The 27,632-nt window shown below is 36.0% G+C and overlaps 1 protein-coding gene across 1 annotated transcript in view; it reads right to left on the bottom strand.

The window, feature by feature from the left end:
* The window catches only part of LOC113055239 (MAP kinase-activated protein kinase 2-like), a 29,430-nt gene extending 4,686 nt beyond the window's left edge, over positions 1-24,744 (bottom strand). The window contains exons 1-2 of the mRNA XM_026221363.1: positions 24,087-24,744; positions 3,730-3,869 (exon numbers count right to left, since the gene is read on the bottom strand). Of these exons, the coding sequence (XP_026077148.1) occupies positions 3,730-3,869; positions 24,087-24,296 (350 nt within the window). The 5' untranslated portion in view covers positions 24,297-24,744. The remainder of the gene's footprint in view (positions 1-3,729; positions 3,870-24,086) is intronic.
* Between the last annotated feature and the right edge of the window lie 2,888 nt (positions 24,745-27,632).

Genomic DNA, 27,632 nt, shown 5'->3' with positions numbered 1-27,632 from the left:
CAAAAAAAGGGTTAAGCTTATGCGTTGAAATGTCAAAAGCATGTGATTTATGGTACAAAACACCAAAGCAACACTGAAGGGTTGGGTTGTTCCATAATTTCTGTGTGTCGTTTTTCTAAGTAAAGCCATATTTGAAGCTGAACATCAGTGCTGACATTTTCCATTTCCATCACCTGCAACAAACTCAGTTCTGATGACCTGTAGATTCGGTTTCCTGCGTGCCGAGTAGCTGGATGTCTCTGGCCTGATTTCTTGTAATCTATTCATGATCTTTGAAGTCTATGATATACCTTCAACCAGCATATTTTATTATTTGCATTATGACTACCAGCAGTTATAGAATTCTATGAGAGGTTAATGATACCCCAAGAGCCACTGATACCACACTATCACTCATGTCTGGAAGCTCCTCACACGCTCATTTCCGTCTTGCAAAAAGAGAAAGAATCAACAGTTTCTAAAGAAACACTACACTTTCCTATGAGCCTCTTACATAAAAATTATGAAATGATGCTCTTAATAAGAAACAATGGGCCGTAAAGTAGAAGAAAAGGTATGTATTAGGGGTGTAAGGGTACATGTATTCTTACCGAACCGTTTCAGTATGGGTCTTTCGGTTCAGAACACATATGTAACGATCGAATACAGTTTTTTTTTCTTTTCAGGAAATTCAAATAATAAATGCCGTTTTGATAGTCTTTGATGTGGCATGACAGATCGCTGAATAAAAGATTAGAAATTCTCAGCTCTACTAATTATATTTGACTAAACCAGTTAGTTTCAATTAATGTATGTTTAAATTAATTTGCTAATTCTGATTGAAATGAAACATGCTATGAAAGCCAGTGTGTAAGTGCATTATGTGTGTAAGTGCATTATTTTAACAAATAGCCTAGAAATTGTATTATTTATAAGTTAATTTAAAAACTGCATTATGTGCAATTTACATGTTAGAATAATTTTTTTTTAAGTTGAGTGATGATCAACTATTTAAAAATAGAGGGTAATTAAATTTAAGTCTGGGTTAAGTTGTTGGGCCTAATTGGAACCTTATAATGTAAAAGGGCTCTCTAGAAGTTTTTTTTTTTTTAATTACTAAGAAAAAGTAAACTATAACAATGTATTTAAAGCAAGAGCAACTTGTTCAGTAAACCAAGATTAAAAAACAAAAAAACTAAATTTAGTTTCCCCTCCCGATGTACCAAAATCATACTGGTGATGTTAAAACCGAGGTATGTACCAAACCATCATATTAGAGTACCATTACACCCCTAGTATGTACTGATTTATTTTTGCACCTATCAAACAAAGAGCATCTGTGACACGCAAAGAGTCAAAATGGTCAAAATTAATTTCAAAAAGGAATATTAAACAAGTTAGGAATGTACATAAGATTTTATTGTGCAGAAATGAGGAAATGTACTGGAAGGAGAGGTCACAGAGATAGAAACAGAGTGAACTCCTCACTTGTATTTGGTACATTTAAATGAAGACACTTTGCAAACTCGACATTTGTGCAGAATACAAGGGTGTGACCAACCTCCACACTATTCATATAAATCAACCTTCCATAACAATGGGTTTCACTAAAAACACCGGTAACCTCTTATAGCACAAACTAGCAGTAGTTGTCATCACTTTTATAGTCAGTCAGGGTCTTTACATTTTGTTGAATTGGCAGTTAATTTACATGTAAGCATTAACTGGTGGACTTCTGACAATACAAATGCGCATATATATATATATATATATATATATATATATATATATATATATATATATACACAAACACACACACATCTCTCTCTCATATATATATATAACACTTACACAACCTAACACTTACATTCTAAACTCTAAGAATCCTCGCACTACAAATTCACACAAGCTCACATCTGCTGGTAAACAACAGTGGTGACAAAGTTTTTGACTTCCTACAAAACAGGCGGTAAAGAGAATGTGCAAGTCAGCACATGTGACACCATGTGAATGATCAAATCAAAGAAATGGAACATAGGAGGTGTGATTTCTGATCCTCACATCATCATATCTGATACAACAGATGTGTGAGTTCAAGATCAAACACTCGAGTGGAAATGTCACAAGCACATCTCTTTGATGTTTTGAGTGAAAGCATGCATTTCAGATAGCAAAATCATGTTGAAACTAGACAAGTTGGTGTCACAAATTGACTTGGAAAGCAATACTAAATAATACTCTTTGAAAATATTATGTATTTAGTGCACAGTCTGGTGGATTTATATAAATATTCAAATTAGAGGTGGGCCATATGACCTAAATCTTATGTCTTAAGTCTAATGAGTACATGAGTAATTTTATTCCACGATAAGAAAATGTATAATCAATTATTTTTGTCATAATTTATAATATATTTTTGCTGAAAAAACAAACAAACAGATTTTTACTGCATTTAACGGCAATCACATTACCTCAGTACAAATGGTAGATTAAACAATTCACCTGTTGGAGATTTCACCAAGGTAATATAGAATTAAGATATTTTAATAACGCCTCAAGTTTAAATTTCAAAAACAAAGCTGTATTTAAGTTAGCAAGTTTTTGTGAATGAATGTTTCAGTTAACTCTGACTGAACTGACTGATAGATCTAATAAATAAATCGATAAATGTTGACGAAGCATATGTAAAAGCCTATACTAAAACACTTTCACAGCAATGCCATTCCCTCTTCCCTGAAATCTTTTAAATAATCATATCAGTAGTTAGCAATTTAAATAGTCTTTTGCAAACTTAACCAAAACATTATTATTTTGCGTCATTATATGAGAACTCGGATCCATGTGACTTGCATTTTGATTAAAGCAGGGACAGTCCCAGTAAAGCAACCTGGGTTTAAACTGCTTTGCTGAGGAGCGCACAATGGTGGTAAGCAGAGAAGGATGGTACCTCCTAGAATACATGTTACAAGTGTAGGAAACAATAGCATCTGGTTATGCAACTATAGTATATCTGCAAATATGTCCATATGAAGGAGAGGTCACCACATAAGGAGATAACGTCATTAGACAAGGGACTTCTGCATCATCTCAAACATGAAAGGGGCACATAGGTGTATGAGTGTTTACCGTAAGTAACCTCCAAACACCTGCTGGTAAACTATTTACACAGATGAGGCACTGAAACCTCGGTAAAACATTCCTTAATTAACATAATGAGTTAAGGGGCTGTGTAAAAAGAGTAACTAAATGAATCAAGGCTTTATGACAATGCAATTCAGGACACAAACAGTGGGTGCAATGCAAATTTGAAGTCATTATATTGCTCATGAAATGTATAAACTCAAACTGTAATTGCCCAATTACTAATGAAATAAAATTGACTTCTGTTTTCCCATAATAATGACTACTTTTATATAAAAACACTTTAAGTCAAGCTCGTTTAACTTGCCTGATGATTTTAATAATCTGGTAGTATTACAGCAGGTTAAGAAAAAAGGCCACAACAGCAAAAGTTGCAGGTTTAATAGCAAATTGGGATAATCCAGTAAATAAAGATGTCTGATGAGCATTTACCATAAAACAAAAAAAAACTAATCTAGGGTTGCTCTAGGTTAACAGTTTATGAATGGAACATCCATATTCACAGAATTATAAATTGCATATGAATGGAAAGTTGTCCAAAAAGGAAGTGAAATATAGATTTTGATCTCTATACTGAAGAAGCAAAATATGATGAAGTTGATGACTCACCACTCCATTACAATAAGAAGGCACTTCCTGTTTTGGTACAAATTTTCATAGACGTCAATAATCCTGACGATGTGGGTACACGAGGAGGCCCGCCAGTGTAGCTCTACTTCTCGCCTAGCTTTGGGGCAGTCATGAAGCATCTTAAATAGAAGATGAAAAGGAGACCAAGTTATTATGCAAGCAATTATGTTCAAATCATTCACAACTGACATTTGTGACATGTTTATTAATTAAAAAAAAAAAAGAACAAAATGTAATGATATAGAAATGTAGAAATGTATAATTCTTGCCCTTTGTCCTCAAATTTGTGTTATTTGTGCTTTATACACACACACACAGAGACAGATATATATACACATATATAAAAAAAATTGATCATATGAGGAAAAAAAAAACTCTCTCTCTATACACAACTACTAAACTCTACAAATCTGGTCAGTGGCAGTTAAAAAATATTGTCTACTACAAATCTGGTAAGTGGCAGTTAAAAAAAAAAAAATTGTCTATTATTTAACTGCCACTAACCAGATTTGTAGAGTTTTGCCTCCCCCTACAGGTAACAAATCAAGTTTTTGCTGACATCATATTAACACCATACATTTCTTTACATAATTTGGACTAAACTGTACATTGTAATCTTAATAATAAACTTTTATATAGCGCCTTTAAAAGTAGAACAATGATGAACCAAACAATACAAAGCCAACATAAGACAAAGCAAATAAAAATCACTTACTACCGTAAAAAAAAAAAAGTAAGTTTTAAGGGACGATTTTAAAACACTAAGGGATTATGCATTCCTAATCTCAGAGGGTAGGGAATACCACAATTTAGGAGCCAAAAGAGAAAGCACAATCAGCCATGGTTTTTAGCCAAATTGTTTGAACAGTTAAAAGACTAGCTTCAGAAGAGTGTAGAGCATGTGTAAGGGTGTAGGGAGTTAAAAGCTTGCATAAATATTGAGGAGCCAAATTATTCAAGGACTTACAAGTAAGCCTGATAATTTTTTAATTAATACGGAAACTAACAAACTTAGGGTACCTTTAGAAACTCCAGCCAGCAAACCATTACAATAATCAAGAAAAGAAAAAGATAAGTATTGATTAACTTTTCAGCTACATAAAAAGTAAAAACGGGACATAATTAGCCAATGTTTCTGAGATAATAATAAAAAACAAACAAAAAAAAGTTTTGACTGTATTATGCAGATCAAATGTTGGCATCAAATATCACCCCCACATTTTTAGTTTGAAAATATAAAGCAGAGCAATCCACACTTTTACAGACTCTCACAAGGTTACAGACTCTGATTTGCACAACTGGTGAGTTAAACCAATAAGCATCACTTCAGTCCTATCTCTGTTTAGACAGAACATTTTCAGACATCCAATTTTTAATCTCAGTAAAAGAGAAAGACAAGACACAGGCATATTGACATCAGGTTTTCAATGTATGTAGATCTGAGTGTCATCAGCACAAAAATAAAAGACCAAGAGTTCTTAAAAGTTGGCCAACTGGAAAAATGTAAATACTAAAAAGGGCCCAAAACTGATCCCTGGGGAACACCAGAGTGCACCACAGCAACCTCAGACTTGAAACCACTCATCGCAAAAAACTGCTTGCAATCAGAGAGGTAGGACTTAAACCACTTCAATGCAGAATCCAAAAATCCAGTCTTTAAGTCTTTAAATGGGTGATTAAAATAGAGTGATCTATAGTGTCAAAAGCAGCACTATGATCAAGAAGAATCAGTATAGTTAGATGGACAGAATCAGTAGCCATTAACAATTCATTTGTGACCTTAAATAATGCTCTTTCAGTGCTGTGGAGTTTACGGAATCCAGATTGAAGTGGCTCAAAAAGATCATTAGAGGAAAGATGAGAAAGCAATTGAGAAAGCCGCTGTTTGTTCTAAAATTCTGGTGAGGAATGGAAGATTAGAGATGGCATGAAATGGATTCAGATTATCAAAGTCTATGTTGTTAGATTTTAGTATGGGGCAATTTTAAAAGCTGCTGGCACAACACCCGTGACGAGTGTCACTGACAACTCTCAAAACAACAGGACAAAGGGAATCAAAGCATGATTTGAACAGACAAGAATTTATCGGATCAACTCTGGAAGTTAAAACTTTCAATTTGGAAACCATTTTACAAAGAGACTGGGAGTCATGAATAGCAAAGTTGGAGATAGAAATACCAGAAAATTAAGAAATATTTCAGAAAGAGGCAGTAGAAGTAGGGATGCACCTGTTGACCAGCCATAAATCGGAAAAGGATGGTTTTTGCTTAAAATACACGATCGGCAATCGGACGGTTTTTGGTCTTTTTTCGAATGATTTTTCCAGAAGGGAATATGTAATCATTCGCTATGCCATTTGTGTGGAAATATTTTGAAATCTGTGGGCAGGACACGGGCAGCCGATCACTGGAAATGCAGAGCTTCATGTCTGAGGCAGATAGCAGGAAGCGATCAGCCGTTGTTGTACTGACACACAAATAAGAGCCCCTTTCCTTCGCGCACTAAAGCTGCGGGAGCGTATACTGTACCGGTCCGCACCCTGAGCACGAGTAGATCGTGAAGAGATGTTCAGCTCAACTTCTCACATGTTGGATGAGAAAAAAAACGGACTAAACTGTGACAGAATTTTTTTGTAAATTAGAACTTGCATACATGTTTGAAAAGCCAGAAGTAAACGTCAGTTCTGCATTAGGATGATTATTTTTTATTTTAACTTAAAATTACATAGACTTAATTTGATTTAAAAATCACCTGCTGTAGCACACTGAAAAAAAGTTCCATTCATCCAATTAAAACATTTCAGAGTAATGATTCACATCAATTTTTTTTTTACTTGAGACAATAAGCTATTTATTTTTTCATTGGCTCAAGTAAAAAAATATAGATGTGAATCATTACCCTAATTTTTTTTTTTTTTTTTATTGGATGAATGAAACTTTACATCTTTATTTTATTCGCACCAACATTATTTGATTCTGACATTTTGGAATAATGTATTTATATAACATACTTTTATTTAGTCTCACTGGTAAAGACATCTGGTTTATGCATACTTTCCCTACCGAAAATCGGTATCGGAATTGGCCATGAAAAATCATGATCGTATATTTAAGTAAGCGGTCTTTCCTTAACCTTCACATCACCTTCATAGCACGCAGATCATCACTGTACCAAGGAGCGGAGCATACAAAAGAAACAGATTGTTATTTCAAGGGAGACAGTGTGTCCAGGCCAGACAAGAGAACAGAATTAAACCATGGTATTTGAAACAGATCATATCCATAATAAATTCTTTAATTTGAGACCGCTCCAGTGTAGTGGACCGTAATGCAGTAAAGTCGGGTCACCATTAATGTGGTTTGATGGTCAATCATGGATGTCATTTTGGACTGCTTGTGTCAATTCCTAGTTTGAGATTACGAGCGACAAGTGTATATAAGGGAAGGGACTGAGTGGGGATTTACATAAATTTCATTGCACAATGATCAGACAATCATGATAAAACTGATCATATTCTAGCCTACTATTTATTTGTGAGATTCTGCTGATTTCTGAAGATGATCATCTAAAGAATTTGAATGCAACATTGCTTTGTACTAGAGCTGCAGGATTAATGGTTAAAAGTAGTGTTGCACGGTGCACTGATACTTCAAAATTATCGCAATTCTCGGAAATTAAAAACGTCACGATTCCTAAATGTATTAGTATCGATACTTCAAAGAATGACTGCGTTCCAGATTTGTAAGAGACGTATTTCATGTTGGTGTGTGCAACGCATCCAATGCCTCCCTATGGACGTCTGTGTGTTTCTCCTCACGCAAGCAGCAGCAAAAAAAAAACACTACAGCGAGATGGCTGCATTAGTGGCTTTACTAAACTGATTTGGCTTTACTAAAATGTGTGCATAATCGCATTAGTTTAAATAATTTGTTCAGATGAACAAAGCACGAGGTTTTCTTGCATAATTAACATTTTAACTGTTTGGTCAGACAGTTCATATATAATATTCACATTACTCTGGGATTAAACGTGGAGTTATGTTCTGTATGCTAAATATGAGCGTATCTGCACAGATCCTATAACTGCGCTTTGTATCTGCTGATTGCTGATCGAGATTTACATGCTTGGCACTGACCCTGTATACTCATTCATTTCATTCACGAATAAGATGTATCAGTTCATCAAACTCATTCAGAAACGAGATGATCACTCTATCTTGTTCAGTGAAGGGCGGATTCGTTTACTACATTCAAATCACATGCTCCGTCACATCTTGAGTAACTCTTTGACAGGATGAAACCGTTCACAGAGCTGTTTACGAGCTGCGCATGCGCTGCTAATAGCGCCGTGATCGCGCGCTGCTGTGGAGGGAGGAACTTCAGTGAACAAGAAATATGAGTCTAGTAGCAATGTATCTTCCGTGACGTCCCCAATGCGTAGGTCGGGGTGTGTAAAGAAATTGTAATTTATTTGCGGGCTGCGTTGGGCCAAAAAATTCATAAAAGCGGGGCCCGCGGGTTGAAATAAAAACCGACCCGCGCATCACTAGTCCACGACTGGTAGAAAAAGATGATGCTCAATAAACCTCACTGGCTGAGTTTTCTCCTCTGAAAGAAAAGGTTGCACAACTGACAGAATAAGTTACAACATCTGAGATATTGCTGCTAATTGCACATTTTCTTTTTTTTTTACTTGAATGCCATTGGTTAAATTGATATTATTTATCTTTTGACATTTAATCTTCTGAGTTCAGAAACTTTGTTTAATATAATCGCTGTTCATATTTTTTTTTCAAAGTTCAGAATCAAGATACATTACTCTTATGTTTCTTATGATAACTGAGATAATGCTGCTAAATGTATTCTTTCTTTACCTTTAATGCCATTGCTCTATTTTATTTTTTATATTTTGATATTTCATATTTTGTTCAAATGTTTAATATATCTGCTGTTCATATGTTCATTTTTTTTAGTGTGTTATATGATTAGAATGTTGTCCCGGTTTTAAAATAAAGCACATCAATGATATCTGAGAGTGTATTTTCCCTTTTAAGGAAAAGTATTGAAAATGTATCGAAATCGTAATTCTTGACTAGGTATCGGTATCGTAACAATTTTCAGACACCCACGCACAATTCCCCAAGTTTGTTAAACCTTTGACAAAGTCTAACTGGATAATTCAAGTTACCATGTTTGGTTAAGAAACATCTTCACAAACTGTCTTTTCAACTACACAGTATTATTTCTGTCTTACAGTCATTTATATTATTACAGAAACACTGGGGAGCAAATGTATAGTTCAGATATAAGCATAGACATTAATGACAGCGAACCAATTAGAACAAATCCCCTTTTGAAAGTAATTAAACGTTTGTCAATTGCATCGTTTCACCAGTAGGTGGCGAAAAGTGACAATGTATTTCAATGAATAAATTTATTTCATGAAAATCGATCAAAAAAATGCAATTCATCCAGTATTGAAACAAGTGAAGCAGGTTTATGAGCGAGTCATTGAATCACTGGTTCAAACAAGACCGTAAAAGGTTCAATTTTAAAAAAAAGTATATTCTGCTCACCAAGCCTGCATTTATTTGATCTAAAGTACAGCAAAAAAATAAAACGGTAACATTTTGAAAATGTTTACAATTTAAATTAATTGCCTTCTATTTGAATGTATTTTTAAATTAAATGTATTCCTGTGATGCAAAGGTGAATTTTTATCATTACTCCAATCTTCAGTGTAACATGATCCTTCAGAAATAATTCAAATATTCTGATTTGCTGTTCAAAAAACTTTTTTTTTTCAGGTTTCTTTGGTAGAAATTTCAGAAGAACAGCATTTGTGTGTGAAATAGAAATATTTTGTAATAAATGTCTCTATCTTCACTTTTGATGAATTTAAAAAGTATCCTTGCTAAAAAAAAAAAAAAAAAACAACTCCAATCTTTTGGCATAGTGCCTAATGTTACACAAGCTTATTTCAGATAAATGCTAATCTTTCTATTCATCAAAGAATCCTGAAAAAAAAAAAATGTACTCACGTTTTTTAAATAATTATAATAATGTTTCTTGAACAGCAAATCAGCATATTAGAATGATTTCTGAAGGATCATGTGACTCTGAAGACTGGAGTAATGATGCTGAAAATTCAGCTTCGATTACAGAAATAAATGTGTGCTGTAAAATATATAGAAAGCAGTTATTTTAAATTCTAAGAATATTTCACAATATTACTACTTTTGCTGTGTTTTGGATCAAACTGAAGCAATATTATTGTGTCACACATTGGTTTGTTTAGTTCAGAATCGTGGGAGAATCGTGATCCAAGACAAAAAAAAATTGTAAGTTTAAAGCACACAGAGACTTAGAGCCTCTTTTTTATTCATTTTTTTATTCAAAGAGTCTGAATGGAGCGCACAAAGAAAATGAACACGGGGATACATGACATTGACTAAAAAAGCTTAAAATTGTCAAACATGACACAGATTTCGGACTTTTTAAATGTATTCCTTCATAAAAACACATTTAAGGCATGTTGTACTGCAGCATACAGTTATGTATGACAAGTAGTGGAAAGAATTCCCTTCGGGGAAGGATGGGGGGTCACTTTAGACAGCGGACATTCTTGTTTGTCCAGATATCCGGCATAGAGGTGTCAGGATTCCTCTCTTTGCACTCTGCCCACATCACGCCTGTGAAACCACATATCAGCACACCAGCCTACAGGGGCTGAACAGTTTTTTTCAGCAAAGCTTAACCAGGAACCTTCATTTGCTAGAAACCAACCATGTATACACAGGTGTGACTCAGACCTTCTCATCTGATGTGAGAAGAATGGTTATCACAAATGTAAATTAAAACCAAAATAAATATATGTATCATGTCAATCTCACATCTGATGTCACCCACACACTGCACAACAGACAGTAGCAGTCACAAAGCCTTCTCTCACCAAAGCTCTCTAGATCTCAAGCACAAACTGATAGCTGTAATATTTCATTTCAAGATGGCATTTCACTATTGCCCAGTAGAACAAGAGTTTTTTTTTTTTTTCTGTTCATATTCAATAGCCTAGAGTGTGATGGACCTGCTTGTCTCCACTTCCACTTGACTTACAGTTATTTTAAATACCATAATAGGGTTGATTAAATGTTTTGACATTTGATTGCATTTTAAATGACAGATGGGATAACCTCACTTATGGGACATATGATGCATTTTAAATTTTTCTCCTTTCTCTTTGGAGTGTTACAAGCTCTTGGTGCATAAAGAAGATCTGTAAAGTCTATAAACATCGGATCATTTTCTTGATGCAACATAAGATCCTGTAAAAGTGACCTGTTTATAAACAGATTTTTATTTTCATTTTTTACTTGATATAACTTGTAAGGAGGGGTGAGGGGAAAGAGACTATATGGCTCCTGTGTCCCTGACAGAGATCAGTAAAGATCCAGTGTTTTTTCAGTAACTAAAGACACTGTACTATTTCCCAGACATAATCCATACCAAAATTATGCAGGAAGAACAAGATGACAAGAAACTTTGCCAGGTGTGTGAAAACACACAGTTTATTGTATTGAGCTCAGTCTGGTAAAGTGAGACATCTCATTGTTCAAGCAACACGTAAGTTTATGTCGACCTGACAAACGGAGAGTGTTGCCAAGCCAACACAGACCAATTATTGACGTCATTGGACTAATGCCTGCTTTTTGTGAAGACCAAGAAGAAAAGCCTAAAACATATCCTACTGAAACAAAACACAAGGTTTGATCTCTTTCAAATGCCATGCATTTTAGAGCACAAAGAGATGTGTAAAGCAGACATAGTCTACGTTCACACAGCAGCAGAATACGGTTGTCAGTCCTGTTTTTGAGTCCTTAATATGGTTAGGTTCACACACAGTTCAGTTATTTATGGGTATAACAATTGCATTCTGTAACTAAACTCACTCTTTTAAAATTTCAGGACTTACAACCGCATTCTTGGAACACATTCGTTGTAAACTGAAGTGTAAACTGTAGGACTGGACATCTACTTGTCTGTCATATCATTAAGTGCGAGAGAGCCACTCTGCCACAAAAACACCGGTCTACCGTGTTACTTGCATTCATGTTTGTTTTCGGTAATTTACAGTGATGGAGAAATGAGCTGCGTGTCATCTGAAAGTTCAATGTTCATAGAGGCAGTATCCCAAACGCAACTAAGTTGATTTGTGAATGTTACATTTCGAGACTCACACCTGTAAGTGAATGCATTTGTCAATCCCAAAAACTGACAGTGTTGACCAGAATATGTGAGCAGAGCTGTGTGGTTTTGACTGCAGCAAGGAGCAGATTTTTTTTTTTGAAAGTCGGAGCATCGTGGTTTTCACTTGCTCCAAGAGTGCCCCACCACAAGTAAAATTCATGCCAACGGCCCGTAATATACCTGCATATTTAAAACATATTTAGCTATAGGTTGATACAGATGGATCACTCAAATCAGAATGTTATAATGACGGCAACAGCCATGCAGGAAGTTACAGGCTAGTTCTCAAGGAATCTTTCTGTTACTTTTACTGAATATTTTCGGGTAAATGAATAATTTAAACAGGTACAGCACATTCAAACGCAATAGCTTTCGCAATAATGCATTCAAATGTTGCATTTAAAATGTAATCTTACAGTGCTACTTCATCTGTATCAGGTTTTGAATGAGCAGAAATCTGTAAGAAATGTATTGATCTGTAGATAAAATAACTGATGAAAATGTACTGTTTTTATCACTGTAGTTTTCATCACAAACAAAATTTGCACAAAAGAAAGCAGCAGTTATACCTTTTAATGCTGAAAACCATGTTATTAGTTTGGCATGCGGTAGGATTTTTTTGGCACACAATAGCTTAAGCCACTTAACTCTCCTGTTATTTCATTTTAATATAGGCTACGTTATGAACATAACATTTACTGAAACACTTTAGCCATGGAGCGAAGGCGGAGCAGTGTTTCTGATCAGTGGAGCGAGGAGCAGGAAATGGGAGACCCCGGAGTAATTATTAAATTAATAAATGCTCAGAGCACAGAGGGGATATTGTTGCCACTCCACTCCGCTCACATAATCTGGTGTGAACGTAGCCATAAAAAGAAACAGTCTGATACGCTTTGAGACAATTAAGCACCAAAGTGAAATTTCTTATCCAAAACCAAATGCCATTAACATTTTCATATAATTACCACTACCTTTTATTATAATTCTAAAATTATAATTGTTTCATGTTTACAACAACTTAAATGGCTTTTAAATAGATACACGCATTGTTAAATATTACAATTAAATTTTTTTTATTCACTATATGTCCAGCTGTTGAGAAGACGTGCTCCGACCGCACTGATGTCCCAGGGACACTCAGGTACAGCTGTGCAAGGTGGGGGTATTACTGCCAATTTTCCACCACAAAAGCCGGTCGCTGTCAGCTTGCAACTGTCCTTTTCATAACTCAGAATCTCCTGTAACTAGATGCGCGAATAAGGTGAATTCACGTCTACCAAGCACGCAAGACCTCCAGCAGCATAAGAGGTCTTATAGGCAGGTAAACTTGCTTGTATTTTCTGTCTAGCTTTCGCAACGCATACTGCACGGAATTCTTTATTTTCTTTTTCTGCTTGTTTGTGTGTTTTGTTACATATATATTTTTTAATTGTTTAATTATTTTAAAATTAATAGTGTACATATTAGGTTAAAATCGATTCCCTATTTTCATTATTTGGTTGGTCAGATCAATTGTGCAATCGATTTTCGAACTAAAAGGGACACCCCTATTAGTTACACCAGAAATTTGGATTCCATGGTCATCTTGTGTAAAGTTAAAGAGTGTGCATGCTGTAACTGTGTAAATAAGGGAACTCTGAATGAAACTGCGTCATAAAGGATCTGAAGGTGCACTAGGTGCATGTAGCTTGCGTCACAGGAACAGAGATTTGAAGGGCAGCCACCTGTCCAGTCTGAATGCAACTGGAACATCTATATTAGACTTTAGTGACTTTAACTAAGATATTAAATGTCAATAACAAATCTGGCACTTATCACTGTGATTGACCAAGAGGAAGGGACATATGGCAAGTGGCACGGGCTATGTTTTGCATGTGCAGGGGATATGAAAGATGGGGTTGTGTCACGTGTGGTGTCGTGTGAGAGGGGAGGGTGTTGCTTTTTTTTTTTTCACGTGGTGGGGCTGAGTGTGCTCCAATTTCACTGGCAAGCCTCAAAGCACCCTTGATATTCTGCTAATGTCCTGACAACTAATTACAACCTGCTAAGACTTCAAAATACACAAACAAAAAATATTACACACACAGTGGCATACTGGCACACTTTTTAGGAAAAACACACAAAGTAATCCTCATTGTATTTTTATAACAGCAATCAAAGGTCCTAAAAAAACTGCTTTAGCTTACAAAGCCATTCAAGTTCAGTTTTATGATTCACCCCGAACACCTGCAATTCACTGTAGGCTTACTAAGTAGGTTTACAAGCACAGTCATAATGGAGAAGCAGCTGTTTTTTGTTTTTGTTTTTTTGCATAGTCATACTACAGTATTCATTGGTCTCTCAAAAGTTCAAATAGAGTTAAATATGTTGCCTTTGTCTTAGAGAGACTAAAGTGGTTAAAGTGCATCTTAAAGAGATTTAATTAGCTTCAGACCAATTGAAATCAAACTTTTAAAGTGCATATAGAGGGATAGCTCTCTCAAATTTAGGGCTGGGTAAACAAAATATTGATATCTCGATATTAATCGATTCTCTTTTTTACGTAACTATATTGATTCTTGAATCCCAAACTTATCTCCTCCACATTAATACATTTCAGCACAAAATAGACATTACTAAACATCTGAAGGTAAGTTAAAAGAGTACAACTTTACAATCCATATCCGGTCTCATGTAATCGCTCAATCAGTGTTTCATCCACACAAATACATCGATATAAAGTCTTGTAAACAATGCCCCGTAACGTCACATTTACCTCAGAAACAAATATATTCAGTGACCATAAACTTGTCAGTCAGCCAGAAAAATAAACTATAGGGAGTAGGGCTGGGTACCGAACTTCGATGCCTTTATGGTATCGAACGAAAAACTTTGATACTATGAGTATCGAAAAATTATTTATCTTTCGGTGCCAAAGTTCGGTTCCAAAAGCCAAGCGGGCGGATTATTTATTTATTTATTTTTTGCCAAGCGGCTGTGTCTGTTTGAGCTTGTAGCATATGTGCATGTAAGGACCTAAATTCGCCGTGATTGGCTGTCCACCACCACGTGACGTGACGGGGAGCATTTCTGAAGATACTCGCAGTCACACAACACAAATGTAGTTGTTTTTTCTCAAAACGTTTCCGTTTTACAATGACAAAGAGGTCTAAAATTTGCCTACACTTTATAAAAGTGGACGCAGAGTCAGCAAAATGCAACATATGCGATAAGAGTATTACAACCAAAGCTGGTGTTAATGAAGCATTTGTTTGGATGAGTGTTTTGCCCTCCCTCCCGGTTTAGTTTGGTCTACTCCATTGTGTATCTTGAAACACGCCCCCTTTCACGTCGTCTAAAAAAACAGAAAGAGAGAGATTTATCCAGTACAGCGAATTTCTCTGAGCAGCAGCCACTGTATACGTTCACTTAAAACCTAACCGACTGTGTTTACGAGAATACTTGCAGAGACAATTATTTTAATATAATTGTGTGTGTATGTGTTCATTCAGAAGTTACGATACGCGAAAGATGAATTCATTCTCTGTACGCGCATTGTCTGAAATGTCTTTCAATGAGTGAGCGAAAGCTCCGAACGTGCACAAATTGTTTAAAACGCTTGAATCAGCAATATTTAGAAACAAGTGCGAGCAGCATTTCAGAAACGTTGCAAATGTTGTGTGACTTGAACTGTAAAGCACATAAAGCTATCATTTGAGTTTATAAACTTCTATTTCGAGATTCGTATGGATCTGCTAACTGAATGCAAAGTGTTAGTTCTAGAAGAATGTTTGTGTCTTGATGGGTATGTATTGCTCACTAGGAGTCGCTAAATGAACAGCTGCTGTTCTTTTTTTTTTCAACGGTGGATCAGTTGCCCTATTGGTTAAAATCCCCAAACTGTTTACTTAAATATTAAATTAATAAATGATGTGGTGGGCTGCTGTGGGCCAGAAAGTCCAGGGCCACTTTTTGGTCCCAATCCGCCCCTGAATGGCACACCCCTATCCAAAAAGTGAAGTGAAAGTGACATCCAGCCAATTTTGCTCTGCATTTAACCCATCCGAAATGCACACACACAGAGCAGTGAACACACACACACACACACTGTGACCACACACCCAGAGCAGTGGGCAGCCATTTATGCTGCGGCGCCCGGGGAGCAGTTGGGGGTTCGATGCCTTGCTCAAGGGCACCTAAGTCGTGGTATTGAAGGTGGAGAGAGAGCTGTTCATGCACTACCCCCACCCACAATTCTGTCTGGCCCGAGACTAGAACTCACAACCCTTCGATTGGGAGTCCAACACTCTAACCATTAGGCCACGACTTCCCGTCACAAAGCACAACCAGTTGTATTAAAAAGGTGAAAAATAAACGTTTTGTGTTTAATGTATTTGTGTTGATGTTGAAATGGATTTTAAAACATATGGTATCGAAAAAAGTATCGCTAGGAACCGGCATCGAAACTGAGGTATCGAAATTGGCACCGGATCGAAAGATTTTGAACAATACCCAGCCCTAATAGGGAGGGGTATTTTGCTTAATATATGCAATATAATTTTCGTTATAAAATATTGTCCAGTTTTATGCTATAGCTTACAAAGCAGTTTAACCTTCAATATTATAGTATAGGGCTAGTCGATATCTAATGATATGATCATACGCATCTAGTCAGTAAATCAGTAAATCGTGCCCTATTATAGTAATGTAGTAGGGCTGCACGATATTGGGAAAAAATGACATTGCGATATTTTATTTTTCTGCAATATATATTGCGATATGAAATCTAATCTAATCCAATCTCTCTCTCTCTCTGCCCTGTTAAACTGACAGGACTTAAAAACACATGCAAATGATAAACTTTCCCTCTATGATGGTTAAGCTGTGCAATTAATCCGTGAATCACATTCATCAAGGGCCAGGGAGCAGCTGGCCCGTACGGTTAATGAATAACGGATCAACTATAACAGCCTACATCGCACATCCTGCGATGTGACGTGGATTCGTACATCGCGATATCGATGCTTAAACGACACATCATGCAGCCCTATAATCTAGAACCAAATAACTCAATGTATATCTTACAGCATTAGTTTTTTTTTTTTTCTTGAGAAATTTTGGCAAGCACAGTAACAATATATCTCCAAAATAATCAAATTGGTAATCGAATCAAAAGCTTGTAAATGAGAATCTAATCAAATTGTGAAATTTATGTCAAAACCCAGCCCTATTTTAAACTTGTATAATTTACCTTCTTCTTCAAGAAACATAATATATTTTCAATTTCTCTTTTTTTTTTCTCTCCAATGTTACTTTAGACCCTATTAACTAGAACGGTTAAAACTAATTTTAAAATCTTTTATGTTTCACCTTAGAAAAACAAAAGTTTGAAACAACAAGAAGGTGAGTAAATTATGTTTTCAATAACAGATGAACTAGTCATTTAATTGCTGATTACAGGCCAAAAAAATAATAGCAAGTATATAAACGCTCAAATAACATGAATATGCAAGTGCTGCATTCTTAACATTCCACCAAACATCAGCCCTTTGAGTACTAAGATTTGTTACCCGGCACTATAATACAATATTATAGTAAAGCAACCTTATTGCGCCAATACACACCTCACACCTCACACCTTCAGTTGCAATAAATTGGTCAAGATTTCACATCTCAATCAACATATCTGTGTACAGATAAGTATAGTATTTACACTAGTAAAGAGACATGTTCACTTAAAAATGTCAAAGTATTGTTTTTCTCCTTTAAATTCACTCTTTAGTCCTGCTCCTTTAATAGCCGCAAATCTGCAGGAAATCATGCCCATCTGTTATCAGTGTTCTGCTTTAACCCACTCAGTGGGAGAATAGCAGATGTGGCCCATTCACCTTCCTGAGGTCCAGTACAAAAGAGCCCCTCCACAAGCACACAAAAGAGCAGGGTGAGGGGTTTCTAGAGGATGAGAAAGGAGGGCTGGAGGTGGAGAGGCAGCATCTTCCACCTGCTTCTGTTTAGGGACTGAAGAGACAACAGAGTAGCCGCATTTCCACTGTCGGGCCAGTGCGAGCCAGGGCTTAAAGCAGGCCGGGCGGGGCTCATAGCCCCGGGCCAGTGGCACAGAGGCCAGAATAGCGCAGGGTTTCCACAGTGGAGCTTGAAGCACTGCTGCGCATTACTAAAACACGCCTCTCAGAACAACGTCATGCAACCTTGGTGAAATTATTTCACCAACAAAGAGAAGTTATCAGAAAACTAAGAAATAAGTCACTGGAACATGCGCGATCACACAGGAACATGATAAAAGCTGCCGTTTGTTTGCATGCTTTGTTATATATTCAAATTAAAAAACATCGATGTTTTAACTATAAAATAAGTGATACATTGATCATATAGTTTTAATTTATCAGGACTCAAAATTATTCACACATAAATACACTTATTTCTATTTTATTTATTTATTTTTAACGCTCATGAAAATAGCCTGCTTATTCAGTCGAGTCTGTTTCTGTTTATTAGCCACAGTAGCTCTCTATTTTTATAAAAGCTCCCGAACAAAAAAACATTATTAGGCTATATTCTTTTATGATAGGCAACGTGAGATAAACTCTCGAGACGAGGCTTGTGACAGATAATATAAGTTACTTAATAAATACACGATTGTGATAGAGAATAAGGAGCTGACGTCTGATTTCTTCAAGCAGTCATATTTTACCATGTTTACTATGGTAACATGTTTAGCGTGCATATCTTTTACATAGCTTATAAATATTTCTGCCTTGTTTAGAGATTATAATCCACATTGGATCAAGTTATTTCAAACACTCGCTGCTGACTGAAAGAGAGTTTTGAGCTCGGCTTATTTAAAAAAAAAGTGTTTAATGCTGTTGTTAAAGCTGTTATCTTTCTGAAATGATCCTCAGCGCTCTCTATTTTTATAAAAACTCCCAAACAAAAATCATTATTATATTTTGATGATATGCAACGTGGAGCTAAACTCACGAAACGAGACGACAGATAAAATGTTACTTAATAAATACACAATTGTGATAGAGAATAAGAAGCTGACGTCTGATTTATCCAAGCGGTCATATTTACCATTTGTACTATGGTAACGTTAATTTTTAGCGTGCATAGTCTTTTACATCGCTTATAAATATTTCTGCCTTGTTTAATGATTATAATTCACATCGGATCAAGTTATTTCAAACACTTGCTGCTAACTAAGAGTGAGTTTTGAGCTCAACTTATTTTAAAACGTCTTTAATGCTGCTGTTAAACCTGTTATCTTTTTGAAATGATCCGACCGGACGCTCTCCGGAAACGGAGAAACTCCGCCTTTGTTCATGACCCTTCCTCCAGCCCCAGCTGGCCCGCTTTGGCCCAAGGTTTTTGTCGGGCCAAAAAACCCTGGCCGTTGGCCCCGAGGAAGCCCCAACGAGGCACGATCAAGCCCCGGAAGTGACAGTGGAAACGCGACTGGCCCTGGCACGCACTAGCACGCCCGGTCCTAGCCCGATAGTGGAAAGACGGCTAGTGTAAGCTACTTACTAGATTTCTTTAATATTAACCACTCTTTGTTCCTAATATTTGTTTAGGGAATGTGCATGTGTGTGATGACAGACTATTGCTAATTTTGATGACTGGCCATCCACATGTAAGAGTAAACATGCTTGTGTCAAAGTGTCTTAATCTGATCAAAAACAGCTGTCAGTGTAATCACTCGCGCCAGACGCTCCATTCGCATCTGGTGTGAACGCACCATAAGAGTGACAACTGTATCTGAATGCACTGATCTCCTAAAAAATTAGCAAAACCTCAACTTATGCCAGACCAATGCCTTTATGTGTTACCACCAAACCAAACATTTTTATTCAGTACGTTTACATGCACTAATTTTCGCCAATCAGAATAGATCCAATCTGATTTCAGATTCTGAAAGTTATTTGAACCCTAAAGGTTGCAATCTGAAGTTCTTTTTCGCTTAAGAAAATAAATAATATTACTGTCAAATTCATGTCAGATAATAAAAACTGTAATAAATACAGTAGTTCACCATGTAATTGTTCATGTTTTATTAAGGGATAAGTCTGAAGCACACCATAAAAAAATTCTAGCAATTAACACAGGGCTAGTAGTATATACAGCTGTATATACAGATACACACCCAGGTATCGGATCAGTACACGGTATTGGCCGATACCCTGAGCCCAGGTATCGGAATCTGTATCGGTAAGAGAAAAAGTGTATCGGAACATCTCTAGTTGCAAGGTTGAGTAACTTTGCATCCTCAATGCTTACCAAAGAACAAAGGCAAAAAAAAAAATGTTTTATACGATTACACATTGCAAAGTTTCAAATATATGTAAATCTTATTTTACATTAATATATCAAGTAACAAATCAATTTTTGTTAAAATATAATTGGGTAATGAATAATAATTGGCCTGAAACTGAAAAGACAATAAGAACATATGCATGGATAATAAATTCACAATAAGATCAATAATAGCATTTCCTAATTTCATGCAGATTTTAACCAAATAATATAAGCAAGAAATGAGGTATGAAAGGGAATACGGAGCAATTTCAGAACCTGCTAATAAGGAAGACTCCTGTAGCGGAGTAAAAGTGTAATAAAATGCCATTATTTGTGCTAAAAGACGAAGTGCCATTCTCTTCACACTACAAACTTTCACCGCCAGGTATCCTTGCATGTAAAAGACTGCAGATGACAGTTAGAAGTTTCATTTCTACAAGTCCGCTAAACATCCTGTCCCCACTTCCTCTAGGTGACTGTGTAGATGTGTGTTGAGACATTAGAGCTTACTACACTGACCCATTTTATTCCCACATCTCATAATTGTGATCTAAAAACTGCCTCTAAATTTGACACTTCGCTGATGTAATTTCCCTGTTATCTGATGACATTTTGGTGTAAATCACCAAATCACCATTTGGCAAATTCAAGTTGTGAGATGGGAAACTCCTTAGTGGCTGTGGTCAATAACTTCCATGGAAATGGAGGAAGAGCCACACACACAAAGTCTAATAGGCCAATTTCATATTCATTAGACTGGACTGATGGCTCCCAGAGGAAAAAAAAAACTATTTTCTTTACCAAAATAAAAAGAGTTTAAAATGTCTGTGGGACATGCGAGATACAATTTTTTACATTTCAAAAGGTCACTTTTAAACTTTCAAAATGTCACTTTTAAACCGTGTAATGGGTGACTACTGTAATACGGGAAAAAAGTAGTACAGAGTTTCCCATGCATGGATTTATTTGTGGCAGGCTGCCACAATATCAAAACTGACTGCAACAAGTAGATTTTCCAAAACAAATATGCCGTGTTTCCACTGCAGATACTTTATATCAATTATATTATATAAAATATAATTGATTTTGGGTAAATCTAACTGTGAGTGAATGAGTAAATGAGTGATTATAGGCTGTGTTTAAACACCTTAAAGTGATTTTTGCATTCTATGTCACCTTATATGTTAGTTAATAAAAAGAAAATGGTTCATTGTTTGTTTGTAGCTGTTATGTGACATAGCGCTGTCTGACTAGGGTCGAGACGTGGGCTGATGATATCATCGTTTCAAAAAATATAAAGTTTCACTGTACACATGAAAATGTAAGGGTGGCGTTTTCAGATTTAACCCCTCTGGGACCCGGTTTCAAAAAAATATTGGTTTTACTCTCTCAAAACGCCGGATCAGTGTCGACGAAATGCCTATACAATACAAAATGTATGCGTATACAGCTAAAAGCATCTCCGTGTGGACTTAAGAATGTGTTGTTACTTGCACCCAAGAAGTAAAACACTTATAATGTGTTACCATAAATCAATCAATCAATCCAAAAAAAAAATAATAATAATGTTCAGGTTTAGAGCTTTTGAGGGGCTTCTTTTTTGTGGTTTCTTCCTTGTTTTCCCAACGGACCTTTGATAAAATTTTGCACTTAGAACAGAAGGGCAGATGACTTTGCTTGCAGACTGTAAATCTTTGACAAGTCAAAACATGCATGTTCACAAATTAAACATCACAGTGAGGTCTAACAGGTACAAGTCTTCAAAGCTAATTATTCCATGGCTTGAAAACAAGGCAGTTCTTTTCCTGTGTATCAAGCTGATCTTCCAGGTATATGAAATCAGGAAATGTGTTCATTTCTAGGTAACCTGGGTCATAAGCATTCTGGCAAAAAACATGCCAATTTCCACTACATGTACACAAGGAAATTAACTGTCATTATAAAAAAATAAATAAGATTATTTGTGGGGTGAACAGCTCCAAAAGTCAAATTCATTTTACTATCAGGCAGGTCAGCTAGGACTCATTTTTCCCCAAACATACGGATCAAAAGGCACACTGTCGCACAAACACTAAATCACAGTGATGAGTGAATGTCTGTGTCCCTAACACAGATCATTAATGGACTCTACAACCCACTATTAGTTGTTCTCCATCTAATGCTTCACAGCCTCTCACTCTTTTCCTACCTCCCACAAGCATATAATTCTCTTCTGTATCTAAAAACAGCCAGGCTGTGTGGCAGTGATGAATGCGGGGCTGAGCCGAGCCAGATCTGTCACCAGAGAGCACAGAGATCCAGCATGATGACATAAAGCCACTCAGGGTGCTGACATCATCCATGGCCCTGCAAGATCAACAGGGCTTTCCTTCAATAGATAATCATCCGCAAAAAACAAGTCTTGAAAGAGAAATCAATATTTGCGCAGCTGACGAGGCTCTGTGTGAGTACACACATCTTCAAACAGCGCGCAAGTTCTCAAATGCTAATTCTTTGGTTGAATGTTTCAGTTGACAATGCTTAAAAACACAATTAAATGAGTTTAAACAGATAGTGTGTGCGGTTCATGTCTCACCTGGATTCGAGCACTTTCAACACCTGGGTGATGGAGGTGTAAATGACTGGTATACTAGTGTGCATACAGTATTCCATGTTGTTTCTCCACCTTTATCATTGCGGTTGTAATGAGGGAAGTCAACAATACACTATACATAACGATATATATACTGGGTGCCAAAATGATTTTGAATTGTACAGTAAATAGTTAGGTTGGCTTTTTAATTCATAAAATTAGGAAAGAAAATTTAGGCCATAATTCACCTCGAAGTATAAACCAGAAATCAGAAATGAACCAAGACCAGAAATTAACCAGGGGTTTTGACAAAACAAAAAAATATATAAAAATAGTGGCAAACAAAGCCCAAGTTAAGTAGATTGTGCTGGAAAAATTTTGTGATTTTCTGATACACAAAGCTATGGCTCCAAACTGAGTTTGATTTTAAAAGGGTATATCACACACACACAAACTGAACATTTTCTCATTTACCTACCTACCAACAAACAGTAACCAACAAACAGTAAGTTTGTTCAAGTTTGGAAAAAACTTCATTAGTAGGTAAAAAGTTATTTTTTTATTTTTTTTTTATCGAAACTTCCAAATGAAAATATGTTTGTAATTTTCCAAATAATAAGCCACTGCTGGTGTCAACCTGCTACAAACAGCCAAAAAAAAAAAAAAAAATCACGTGGCACTTTCATCAACATGCTCCACTGAGCGCCTGGTCACACCCATTCCACAATCACCTGACCAAAACAAGATTCGCTTGCCTGTTTTGCGCAACTACGAGGGAATTTGCGTCAGTCTAAGTTAAACACTCCTCCTGATGGAGGTAGACTCTTACGTCATTCTCCCCCTCTCCTCAATGCCATTCTGCCTTATAAGTCTTCATATCAAAGCCCAGCCGACCAGGAAGCTGGCACCTGATTCTTTATAAAACAGATGGCTGTCCAATTTCCACCTAAAATGAGTGATTGACTCACACCCAAATCACAGTGTACTCTGGAATAACACATGCAGAAGGTTTACCAGATTACTATTAAAATCATACTAGGAAAAAACACACACTTCAAATGAAGAATAAAACAGATTTTAGGCTTTATGAATGTGAGTAACGTTAGTTGGTCCAAAACACAATGTTGATGGTTGTTACTATATTACTATTAAATATATTCACAAAAACATGTCCTCGTTACTCAAAAAGTAAAACGACAGATTTAAAAATGTCTTCGTCTTACCTTTAAAGCATACTTATCCCCACTCCTCTTGTGAAAGATCTCCAGAACCCTGCCATTGATGCCCAGCCCCAGGACCTGGTTAGTGACCTTGTAGTCGTCAGTTATGGCATTTTTCTTGATCTGGAATGAGGTTTTTCCCAGCATGAATTGGACTGGATTCTGTTGCTGCTGGTGGTTTGGAAACTTCGGCGGACTGTTAGCGTTCAACATCTCCCCAATTATTTTCTTGCCTTACTTAAACAACTAGTTACTTCACCCGAACTTCAGACCTTCTTTGGCAACACCCAAGGCGAAGATTTGCCTCAGAGAGCTCGACTTCAGGCACATAAACTACGTTTAAAAGCGATAAAACTGTGAAACAATCCTTCTTGTGCGCCGTTATGTCGGCTTCTTGGTGACTAGCTAAGCTAACGTTAGCTAATATCCATGTCGAGGGTCAACCCACCAATTCAGAACTAAGAGAATTAAAAAGAAGATTTACGTAAAATCACTTCAAGCTTAAACTGCTTCGAATGGTCACTGGCTATTCGAAAGAGCCGCCTAGCGAGTTTAAAACACAGATGTTGAATAAAAAAGTCGAGAATGACATGCCTTCTAACACGACTCGTCTGTGAGACGCGCACTAGCCCTTCGCGACTTTCGACCAGCGTCTTACTGCTCTGACGTCATAGCGGACCACGGAATGATTGGTGTCTTAAAGGAGCCGTCACACACTGAAAATGAAATTCAAAATAAAATTCACGTTTTGCACATAACATTCTGTATACATGATTCATATTATTAAATGATGAATATTAAATATAAAACGATTTACTTCACCATAAAGGCTTGCTGACCAGCTTAAAACTAGCCTGCCAGACTGGGAAACTAGTTTAAACCAGAAAAACCAAAACATATATATATATATATATATATATATATAATTAGTATATATATATATATATATATATATATATATATATATATATATATATATATATATATATATATATATATATATATATATATACTGTTACTTTATCATTCAATAGAAAAAGTTATGATATGTAAAAATTGATAGCCTGAATGCACTGTAAGTCGCTTTGGATAAAGGCGTCTACTAAATGCATACATTTAATTTAATTTTTTTATTTAAAAGTTAAGTGAGGTGAAAATATGTATAGCCGCAAGAGGGCGCAGTCTACACGCGTTTGGTTTCACAGAATTTCACAATCTGTTGTGAAAAATCCCTTTTATTTAAAAAAAGAAATTACAATACATATGCAGTAATAATAATAATAATAATAATAATAATAATAATAATAATAATAATAATAATAATAAAATCAGTTCATAAGAAAGATAGGCCCTGTACGTAAACCAGTTGTGCACCTTTAGTAAATTCATAATAAGTATAGACGCAAGAGGGCGCTTTAGTTAAATTTACAGTTAGAATACAACAGATTTGAAAACATTTCAACACTTGTTTTTGCATTATGAAATAGCCAAAGGCACAGAACAGATTTAAAAAAACTTTTTTTTGGGGCAAAATTACCTGAATCATTCACAAAGCTTTAATAGTCAGCTGGTATTATTGAGAAATGTCTGAAAATCCTCCTTACGTCACTTATGCCTGTATATTTGTGTTCCTCATGTGCTCATTTACAAAACAATCTCTGCCTTGTCAACTAGTTTAAATTGTAGCATTCTGTATTTTCTATTGATTTATTTAATGATTTGGAGCATGTTTTATAAACATGTTGCTATTTGACAGCCTAAAAGTTAGTTACTAACAGGAGATTATCTTAAAAAATGGCTTTTAATGTGAAAACTTTCGAATAAAAATAGATGGGTAACTTTCAAATAACTGTTAATGATTTCAAATAAATCTGAGTATAGGCTAATTGCATTAACCTGCTACAACCAACCAAAATCACATGGGAACTTCATCAACACTACTGATTGAACTGTCATACCAATTCATAAAATGTTGCTATTTTAAGTTACATGTCTGTTTTTGACATCTGAAAAAACAACAACTTTGAGACGGATTAAAAGTTGAACTGCAATGAAGAGATCATATTTTGCTGATATTTGCACTCAACTGATCCACATGTGACATTTGATGATTACCAAGCAGACATACTGTAAAATATTCTGTCCGTTTCGAGGGGAGATGTGGGTGTTATTTTGCCAAATATTTATTCAAGCTTCACAATGGTTCATTAAGCACACAACTCTCATTTTCACAAAAATTAACACTTTTAAGGGGCCCTGTGGCTGTTAGCAGTGTGTCAGCAATATTTCACACTCGCAGGCCATTTTTCTGATAGCAGTGGTGACCTTAAAACAGCACAGTACCAAACAGATAGCTAGCAGATGGAGGGAGACAGAAAATCCCTCTGATCAAACAGTTAATTTGATTATGAGTCAGTCCTTATATGTGGGTTTTGGAAATGTTGGTTGGAAACTGTCGGAAACACTGTTTATTTGTTGTAAATACCACACTGATGTGTAATAGGGTATGGAAATGACAAATGCAGGTTTAGTAAAAATAAAAATGTGGGCCACATTTTATTTTATTTTATTTTTTTTCTTTTAGTAGCAACAAAGGCATGCTTTATTTCTTCTTGTAGTCTTGTCTATTGTTCTAATAAACTCCCTACGATCTATATTACATGTAGTCATGTAGCAGCTTTTATCCAAAGCAAATTACAAGTGAGAGCAACAGACACAGGTCTGTATATCCATGTCACATATGCAGGGAATTCTGCAGTCTACATAGAGCATAGGAGACTAGTCACATTTATGGAGCCTATTTTTTTGCAACCTGCTTCCAGTCATGCTTGCTTCCCAAAAGCTAAAAACAACTGAGCCTAATGGAGAACTTTATAATGGCAAAAGGATTTGATTTCACACGTAGTCTGTTGAAAACAGACTTGGCTTGGTTGTATGGACAGATGTGTGTGTGAACCCACTGCACCCAACCAATTCAACCAGTGTTTACCATATGTTATCCACCTCCTGCTAATGACAGTAAGTATGATAAGACTGGCAAACACACATAGAAAAAGCTGCCATTTTTCTAGCTTTATTTGTGCATGGAAAAAAAAATAACCTTCGGAAGTGTCATATGCATACACAGGCTACATCAGTCAGAGCCCAAAAGACAGATCGACATGTTCCCATTTATCCAGAGACTGTGGAATCCAGGTGCTGTAGCTTAAGACACAGTGTTATCTCATAGGAACATTTGAAATGCTACTGTTGTAAAACGTTGCACCATTATCTAGCAATAAAATTGATTTAAAAAAGAAATAAATTAATGAATAAAAATATTAAGACTTTGTACAATGTTCATAGTGTACCATTTGATTTCTTTCTAAGTGTTTTTCCAATCTCCATGTGACAGTGTCGTTGCTAAAGATGGAATGTTTCTATGGTGATGCGCCATTTTTATGGAAAGTGCAATCATGGTTTATTCATTTTATTCATGTATTTTTCAGATATCTATTATTTCACTGTGACAGAGCAAGCCATTAAAAGCACAGTGGTTCATTCAGATGC

Source organism: Carassius auratus, chromosome 36 (assembly GCF_003368295.1).
Source record: "Carassius auratus strain Wakin chromosome 36, ASM336829v1, whole genome shotgun sequence".
Taxonomy (NCBI): domain Eukaryota; kingdom Metazoa; phylum Chordata; class Actinopteri; order Cypriniformes; family Cyprinidae; genus Carassius; species Carassius auratus.
Note: the sequence above shows the minus strand (reverse complement) of the source record. Positions and strands in the feature narration are given on the sequence as shown.